This window comes from Arachis ipaensis, chromosome B05 (assembly GCF_000816755.2).
Source record: "Arachis ipaensis cultivar K30076 chromosome B05, Araip1.1, whole genome shotgun sequence".
Classification (NCBI taxonomy): domain Eukaryota; kingdom Viridiplantae; phylum Streptophyta; class Magnoliopsida; order Fabales; family Fabaceae; genus Arachis; species Arachis ipaensis.
In genome coordinates this window covers 1,649,471-1,659,117 of record NC_029789.2, presented here as the reverse complement: position 1 = coordinate 1,659,117, position 9,647 = coordinate 1,649,471, and the positions used below count along the sequence as shown (strand labels likewise).

The following is a 9,647-nucleotide window of genomic DNA, read 5'->3' as shown; positions in this document are numbered from 1 at the left end:
TGTAGTTATATTTTTTAAGATTTATATATATAAATTAATAAAATTTATTTGTTAAAAATAATTTAATATTTATATTCACTAAATAATAACAACAAAAATACTAAATATTGCGCCTAGCGATTTTCTAGTTTCAGTTTACCTACGAAACGTCGACGTTTCTGTGTGCAACAGTTTGCTTCATCTCACTGACTTTGTTCTTCTTCCTCCATTGGTAAGGGTGCTAGCTAGGGTTCGCAGAGTTTAAGCTCCTTTCATTTATTCACTCTCGCCAATATCGCAATTCTTCATCTGTAATATCAGTTTCAAGTTTCAACAACTCGCGAAATCGAAAGGTGTTGAAAATCATTGCGTGATACGGCGCCGTACCGATCCATTAAGGAGAGGGAGCTATTTAATCCCCAAAGAGAAGATCGTTAACCTTTGTGTAGTGGAATCATTCGAGAAAGATGCAGAAATTGGGAGAGTTCAAGTTACCACATTTCTTCAACTACCCGCCATACTTCACGTAAATACCCCTTCGCTGCAAGTTTTTATTTTTATTTTTTGTTTGATAAATTCAAACTATGTGTGCTTTATTACTAGTTTACTCTGTTGGATCTTAAATCCTCTTGTCAAATTTTACAGATATAATTGAAAATCATAATGATTAATGAACATTGAGCTCCTAATTTTACATGTAATGAGAATGTTTTATCAGGTTGTACATGACTATGGTTATTCAGAATCATTCTTTTCTCTTTTGTTTGTAAAATTCATTGCATATTGTTTATTATTAAATGTTAATTCATAGTGACACATTCATAAACTTGTGGTTGGTTTGCATGCAACTTGGTTTCTGATTTTCAGTTTGCAGCCAGTAAGAGACACTAGAGAGAAGCAGGTACAACTGTGGAAGGATCTTATTCTAGATTATTGTAGAACACAAAAGGTATTTGTAATTGGGCTTGAAGAAGAATTTCCTCTGTTTTCGAATCCTGTAATTGGAAGTAAGTTCAAAAAATTCCTGCTTACTTGCAAATTTCATTATTATTATTATTATTGAACCGACAGGTCTCAAAATGTTCCCATTTTTTTGCATTTTATTTCCGCATTTATGTCATATGATTGTCTCCTGGTTTCTGATAGTGCAGGGTCTCTTACTCATGAAGCTAGAGAAGCATTCCTTTCAGCCTTAGTAGCTGATGGTATGGTTCATGTCAGTGAATTTGTTGTTCTTGTGTTTTATTGTTCTTGTGAGTTGTGACTGGTTCTGAGAAAATTGCTAAAGTGGTATTCTAATCTGACAGGACGTGCTGAGTGGATGGATAAAGGACATAGGAAATGTCTTATTCTCTGGCATCGGATTCAAGAGTGGGCAGAAATTTTAGTACAATTTGTAGGTTTCCATTTCTATTTTGATAACCGCAGCATTCCAGTTTCTGTGTTTGCATTGTGTTTGAATTCACTTTGATATTGATTAGGCAAGAGATAATGGGCTGGAAGACGGTGTTGTGACGATGGAAGAAATAAGGTTTGGGACTGAATCTCAAGGAACAGGTAATTTGTTGATGCTTATAGATCCTATTCTTCACTATCTTGTAATTTGGGATGGGACAAGTTTGGCAGTTATTGGTTAGTTCTTAATATTTGTGTTATCATCTTATCATGTGTTTAATGCATGGGATGGTATAGCTTTTGGAGTTGATAATTGTAGTCTGTCTTTTCAATAATTTTTGCTTTCCATTTTGTTTACTGATTCAGTTAAATCAAACCTTTCAAGTGGGATTAGATATAAGTTTTCTCCTATCCTTGGACTGAAACAAACATAGATGAAAGTCATCCAGGGAGAAAACCAGCGTGCCAAATAGGAATTTGGGTATGAATTGTAGGAAAAGTATTCAGTAATTTATCTTCTCTCTATACATTCTTGATACTTTTGAAGCAGTGTTGAGAGTTTTATGCTGTGTTTTGATCTCTCTTTATGTGATGTGCAATGGGGAAGTGTGCTAGCAATGGGATAGATATTAAAAATAGAGTTTATACCTATTTTAGTGTTTGACGAGAATTTCAAATGGTAAATTAGTCCCCTCAGGATTTAATCATTTTAAAAAGGAAGCTAAAAAAGGTGGTATATCAATCACCATTCAAAAAGGGGGACACCGTAGTCCAGCCCTATAGGTTTGTACCATTAGAACATTTCTAATGCTTTTGTATGGAGAGATTAACATGTCTCCCACTTTTGAATGGTGAGGGACCAACCAGAGACTCTTAAATTTGATGGATTAAGTGTTCTTCAAAATTTTTGTTAGGAACTAAAATGTGTATTTACTCGGTAAATAAGTTCATGAAATATTTTAATTTTTAATTCATTGACTGGAGTAATAAGTGGTACACAAATTACAATATTGTAAAAGTTTGAGGCACTACTTTGTATATTTTGGCCATGTGATGCTAAGTTTGCTCATTGAAGCTCCCATCCTTCTTCAAGAAATACAGTGACTTAAATTTACTTCAAGTTGAGTGTTATTTCTTTGCTTGGCCGACGGCCATGCACCCTTTGAACACGAACATTTCTAAGTTTATCACCTGCTTTTTGAGGCTTTTGTTTTTTCCTTTAGTCATATTATTGTAGATACTTCCTAAGTTTTGGGCTTTGACTGGATTTGTTTCTCATTCTTTCTGATGTACTGCAGAGCTTCAAGGAATAGACCGAACTATTCTGAATCGTGCGCTGAAAATATTAGAGCAAAAGGGGAAGCTTGTGGTCTTCAAAGGAACTTCAACTGATGATGAAGGAGTGAAATTTTCTCTATGATTGTTTGTGCTTATTTGTTGTACCTTGACAGATTTCAAATATGCCATAAGCAGGGGTCTTTTACGTGATAAAAATTGTTCATTATTTTGGATATGAATATTGTGTTAAGGTTTTGGCTTTCTGGCTAGGCATGATTGAATTTCAAATGATGCTCCTGAAGGATTGTGAAACCATGAAATCCATATCGCAGTGCAAAGTTTAGTCTGGTTAAGAAACTACATTGCAATGTAAAGTTATAATATGTTACTGTCGTTGACACAATAATATATTGGTTCTTACCAGCTGAAATGTGTATGTCTAACGTTGGCTTTTCCAGCTTTATTTTTCGCACGGTACAAAGTATTACTGTTACTTGGAGCGTGATTAAGAAAGACTGATCGTTATTCTGTTTATCAGCTTTCACCCTATGGGTATATACCATGTTCATAATTATTTAATTGCTGCCAACCTCTATCGTTAAACTAGTGCAACCTTTGCATTCTCAACTTGTTTCGGATACTTAATTTGGTCAAAGATATGGGGAAAGGCCTTAGCGAATCTCCAAAATTGGAAAAGGGTATGCACAATTCTTAAGACCCAAACAATTTGTATCATGAGCTAATAACTACCTAATAGGTTAAATTTTTCCTCACAAAATAAGATCAAACATAAATTAAATGATGAATAATGCGACTGTATTCTGTCATAAATCATATATATAGACAAGCCATTAAAATTTAAACCTCCATCAAATGTCTGTCACCTTTTTTGGTCAATTACAACTGAAGATTTGATCTATTCTAGAATTATAACCAAAAAACCTTGATCCCTAATACTGCTATTGCATTTTTCAACTAAGTATACAACAATTCGTGGAGTAGGTGCATAACCAAAATGAGATATAATTAAAGTATATGTTGTCTCACTGCATCTGAGGGGAAAGCTCTTCAATTGTAAGATGGAGCAAGGCATTCTTCGACCATATCTAGAAGGTTTGGATTTTCCAGGGCAGCAGCCACACGCTCTTTATCATTTAGTTGTTTGTTAACTGCATACATAGTTGTGACAAATGAATACAAAGTTTGAAGAGAATTCAGAGGGACTTGGGACAACTCATTGCCTACTCTTTCAAATCATCTTGTGCAGAATCAATAATCATCAAATCGAACTAATTATTTCATGCAAACATAAATATAAGTAAGATGTGTTTGTAACAGGTCCATCAACGGCATGCATTACTTCCATGCAGAAAAAAAAAAAAAAACAGATGATGTCTAAGTCAACAAAAATAACATCTTTACCAAAACAAGTACATGGTTGCACTAGTGCAATACAGATATATATTCATATCTCGATATAGAGTGAAAAAGAGAAAAATGAAGAAATTACCTGCAGCTTCAGTTGCATGAGATCCAGGTGCTACTCTGATATCCACCTAGCCATAATTTAACATAAAACTATCAGGTGGATAAACTGATAAAGAGGGTTCAACAGCAAAGTGAGGTGGTTCAAAGTTCATATCATTGCAAGAGCTCATTTTCGAGAGTGCATGTTTATCTTACATGAATTTGTAGTTATTTCTTTTATGTTTTAGAAGGCTTCAAATCCTCCGGCTTCTTATTACATCCCTCTTGGTGAACAACCAAGTTGTACTAATAAGACTAAAAAGATTGCAGCCTTTGCTGCATTATGCTCCCCATTAATTCAAGCAAGAAGAAAATGGACACAATTGTTATTCACTATGCAACATCTAAAGTTACCTTACCAACTCAATACTCAGAATTGAAACTAATCCATGAGCTTTTGCAAATCTACCACTCCCTTGGTCTAAAATCTACCACAAATTCTCCTTACAGGAAAACTTCCATACAAGGAAAAATATACTACAAATTACATATTAATATATTATCATAAGACAACACATCAATCTATTTTTGCCTCCAGGGTATCAATCATTAAACCAAGCAACTACCCTAAACAAGTACAACAATCAGAAAATAAAAATTTGTGAAAAAAAAATTAATACCTTGTAGCGTGAAGGCAAGCTTCTCATGAGCTTAACCCGTAAGCAGAGACCTATAATCGTTGCCATGCTGCAATGTTCCACTGTCGGAGTAAACGTAACCCTAAACAACCAAAATCACAATTGATGATTCAATAATAATATAATAAATAAATAAATAACCACATGAAACATTCATCAGAAACCAATATCAATCCTAATACCGAAAGGGGAAAAAGAAAATGAAAAGTGTGAGCACCTAACATAACTACGGTGATCATCGACTTCAACAGCATCCTCCGTTATGACCTTGAGCTCTTCCAAGGAGTAAGGGTGCTCAGGGTCCTTGATATCTCTCAGGTGATGTGAGAAATCGTTAAGGAAAAAGAAAGACTAAGCATGCACATATTCGATGAGAGGTATTCAATTAAAAGAAAAAAAAAATAGAAATTGGAAAAAGAAAGAAATAAAGGATATCGAAAATCTCAAGTTGATCGATAGGTTCGACGGCGTAATCGTCGTTGGTGGTGGGCGGTGAGGTGCGGGTTCGGCGCTCTTTCTTTTCGTATATGATAGGGTTTGCGTTGATTAGAGTTGACACCATGTTTCTGCGTTCGGAGATGCCGATGGAGAAGAAGTAGGAAATGATGACGACGACGACCCTGATAAATTGCTTGTTAAGGGGTTTGAAATGGAATGGGCCCTTCCGGCCCGCAGGCCTAGAATTTCACACATAAAATTTGTGGCGGTAAGATCAACGCAAGTTGTTACAGATGAACGAGAGTCTATGTTTTTTAACCATCTTTTTTGAGTTTAATACTCAATGAAAGATAAAAATAAAACTTGTTTATTTAAAAGAGTCACTTATTTTACGTCTCTATAACCATCTTTTTTGAGTTTAATACTCAGTGAAAGATAAAAATAAAACTTGTTTATTTAAAAGAGTCACTTATTTTACATCTCTATAATATTCGAGAAATTAATTATTAGACTGATCTTTTAGTGGCGGTAAGAATTAAAATGGTTTACTCATTTTTAATACAATGATTAAAATGATCTCTTAGTTTAACAGTTTAAGTTTAATCAAAATAGTCCTCTAATTTTGGAATTAATCTTCCGAAAAATAGTTACGCTATTAAAGAAAATCTTATGGATAATGACAAAATCTGAGTATGATTAATCGTAAAAATATTTGTCGATGATATCGTCTTTATAAAGAGTCAAGAGAAAACTTAAATAAGAAGTTGGAATTGTGGAGAGAAGCTCTAAAAATATATGGTCTGTACATAAGTCGTAGCAAGAGGGAATATATAGAATGTAAGTTCGGCTTGCAAAGGAAAAACCCTAATATAGAGGTGAAGATTGAAGATAACATCCTACAAAAATGTTAAGAATTTTAAGTATCTTGGGTGCATCATACAAGATAATGGAGAGATTGAACATTATGTAAATTATAGGATCCAAACAGGTTAGTCAAAATAACGGAGTGCGTCTGATTTTATATGTGACAAAAAAGTGCCTTTAAAACTTAAAGGTAAATTCTATCGCACTGCTATCAGACCGGCTATGCTTTATGGTACAGAGTATTAGGCGACCAAAAGGGAGCACGAATATAAACTAAACGTGACAGAGATGAAGATGTTGAGATGGATGAGTGGTCATACGCGATTGGATAGAATAAGGAATGAAGATATAAGAGAGAGGGTTGGAGTAGCATCTATTGTGAAAAAGATGGTAGAATCGCGTCTCAGGTGGTTTGGACATGTGAGAAGAAAATCAACAGAACACCCAATCAGAAAGGTGAATGAGATGAAAGATGGATAAGGGGTAAAGGGTAGAGAAAAACCTAAGAAGACCATCCATGAGGTGGTCAAACGATATCTATATATAAATAATTTCTTTATAGACATAATATATGATAGAACTTTCAATGACGTTGTTTGATTTATTTAGTCGACTCCACCTAATGGGATAAAACTTTATTATTATTGTTGTTGACTTCTTGTTGTTGTTGTTGAGTATAAAGATTTTCTTGTATAATATATCATTTTTTTTTGTTTTCAAATTGTATTATGTGCTTTGTCTTTATTTAAGATTTGAGTATTTCACATTTATTATTTTTGTTATTTATTATTTTTGTTATATGATATAATTACAAATATTTAATTTATTTATCTTAATTATGTTATAATTAATATAATTTTATTAAAATAAATACTTATGAAAATTTGTAGGACCATATTTTCTAGTAAGAAATGGAAGTTGGATAAAAATATTTGTCTGTCATAAAAAAATAGAATAAAAAATGGATAAAAAATTTAGGATGTGGGATAAAAAGTGGAGGATTATCTCTCGTTTCTATTCTCCAATATTATTGTCTTTAGATATGACAGAAATATTAGATATATTGATAAAGGTAATTCAATTAGTCTTGTCATTTATTTAAGGACTAAATTGATTAAACACAACAAACATATTACGAGTTAATATTCAATTTGGTCTCTGAATTAATATGCGAGTTTTAATTTAGTCTTTAAAATTTTAATTACCTCTATTTAATCCCTGAATTTTATAAATGTGTCTCACATTAGTTCCTAAAATTATTTTTAGTTCAAAAACATTAATAGAGCATTAAAATGGACAATCAAATATCACACTGAAATTTGTAAAATGATATAGTTTTGATTTTGACATTCAAATAACTAAAAAATGATGTTGCATCACTTATTTTGTTAGGTAAAGTTTCAATAAAAACCATTTATGATGTTGTTTTTGGATTATTTGAGTGTCAAAACCAAAACGACATCATTTTACAGAGTCTAGCGTAGCGTCCGTCTATCCATGACAGCATTTTATTAAAGTCTATACATTAAAAATTATTTCAAGGACTAACATGAGTCATATTTACAAAGTTTGAGAATTAAATAAAGATAATTGAAACTTTAAAGACTAAATTAAAACTCGTATACAAATTCAAGGACTAAATTAAATATTATCCCAACGTATAACTCACATGTTACATTGCATTATCTATCACTGCTTTTCTATACCATTGCCACTTCTAGACTAAATAAAACATTAGACATGTTGACATAACAAAGATGTGATTCAATCAATTTAGTCATTCATTTAAAGATCAATTTGATCAAATCCAAAAAACATATAATTACATTATCATCTTGTTCTCTCCATAATCAATTTCTTGCTTCTTCCTCCACGATTTGAAATCTTTGAAGGTGTTAACTATATTATACAACCAAAAATGATAATATTAACATAGTAAAGAGACTGAAATTAAATTATAAAAAATAAAAAACACAATTAATTATGTCAATCAAATATGTAAAAATCTTGTTGTGAACTATAACTTCCAACTCTTGTCACGATCTATTAAATTAGTCCACTGTAAAGGCCTACAGAAAAAAAGTTATCTATATCTATGAAGGATAAGATTTAGTTTAGTATTCTTTCTAATTCTGTAATTAACTACCTTTACGCTTTGGGATAAAAAAAAATCTCATCAATACTTTAAATCAGAATATCTTCAACGAATTCTCATATTCACTACAAATAGAAAAAGGACAAATCAATCATAACTTTTTGGTTCGTAGATATTTAAATCTTTAAAAATTTAAAAATACATTTAAGTTTTTGATCTTTTTAAAATATGGATATATTAATTCTTGAGTTTAATTTGTCTAATTTTAAAAATTATCTCATGTGTAAAAAATAGAATAAAAATGGATAAAAAATTTAAGATGTGGGATAAAAAGTGGAAGATTATCTCTCGTTTCTATTATCCATTATTATTGTCTTTAGACATGACAGAAATATTAGATATATTGATCTAAGGTAAAAGTGATTCAATTAGTCTAGTCATTTATTTAAGGACTAAATTAATTAAACACAACAAACATATAACTCACACATTACATTGCATTATCTATCACCCGCTTTTCGATATCATTGCCACTTCTAGACTAAATAAAACATTAGACATGTTGACATAACATAGATGTGATTCAATCAATTTAGTCATTCATTTAAAGACCAATTTGATCAAATCCAAAAAACATATAATTACATTATCATCTTGTTCTCTCCATAATCAATTTCTTGCTTCTTCCTCCACGATTTGAAATCTTAGAAGGTGTTAACTATATTATACAACCAAAAATGATAATATTAACATAGTAAAGAGACTGAAATAAAATTATAAAAAATAAAAAACAAAATTAATTATGTCAATCAAATATGTAAAATCTTGTTGTGAACTACAACTCTCAACTCTTGTCACGACCTATTAAATTAGTCCACTGTAAAGGCTTGCAGAAAAAGGTCATCTGTATCTAAGAAGGATAAGATTTAGTTTAGTATTCTTTCTAATTTTATAATTAACCACCTTTGCGCTTTGGGATAAAGAAAATCTCATCAATCCTTTGAATCGGAAGATCTTTAAGGAATTCTCATATTCACTACAAATAAAAAAAAGGACAAATCGATCCTGATTTTTCAGTTTGTGGATATTTAAGTTTCTGAAGATTTAAAAATACATTTAAGTTCTTGATCTCTTCAAAATTTAGATATAATGATTTCTGAGTCTAATTTATTCAAGTTTAAAAATTTTTTCATGTGTATATCCGTATCAACTAGGTCAATACAAGAAATCATGTTTGATTTTTCCGTTGAATCTAACAGAATCAAGTGAATATGAGGGATCAATTTATCTAAATTTTAAAAAGGTCAGAGACTTAAATATATTTTTAAATTTTCAAAAATTTAAATGTCTACAAATCAAAAAGTCAAAAGATGTATTTATCTTTTTTTCCAAACCAAAAAAAAGTACAAAAGGAAATTATTAAGATGTAAATT

At 31.3% G+C, this 9,647-nt stretch overlaps 2 protein-coding genes across 2 annotated transcripts; one reads left to right on the top strand and one right to left on the bottom strand.

Moving 5' to 3' along the window:
- LOC107642368 (vacuolar protein sorting-associated protein 25) lies at positions 116-3,082 on the top strand. Its single transcript, XM_016345699.2, has 6 exons — positions 116-505; positions 847-986; positions 1,131-1,184; positions 1,287-1,375; positions 1,461-1,536; positions 2,673-3,082. The coding sequence occupies exons 1-6, from the start codon at positions 447-449 to the stop codon at positions 2,792-2,794; spliced, it is 540 nt and encodes a 179-aa protein (XP_016201185.1). The 5' UTR covers positions 116-446; the 3' UTR covers positions 2,795-3,082.
- LOC107642367 (protein AE7) lies at positions 3,431-5,500 on the bottom strand. The gene is made up of 5 exons (XM_016345698.2): positions 5,253-5,500; positions 5,035-5,140; positions 4,800-4,899; positions 4,163-4,208; positions 3,431-3,821 (listed from the first exon to the last, which is right to left on the bottom strand). The coding sequence occupies exons 1-5, from the start codon at positions 5,377-5,379 to the stop codon at positions 3,721-3,723; spliced, it is 480 nt and encodes a 159-aa protein (XP_016201184.1). The 5' UTR covers positions 5,380-5,500; the 3' UTR covers positions 3,431-3,720.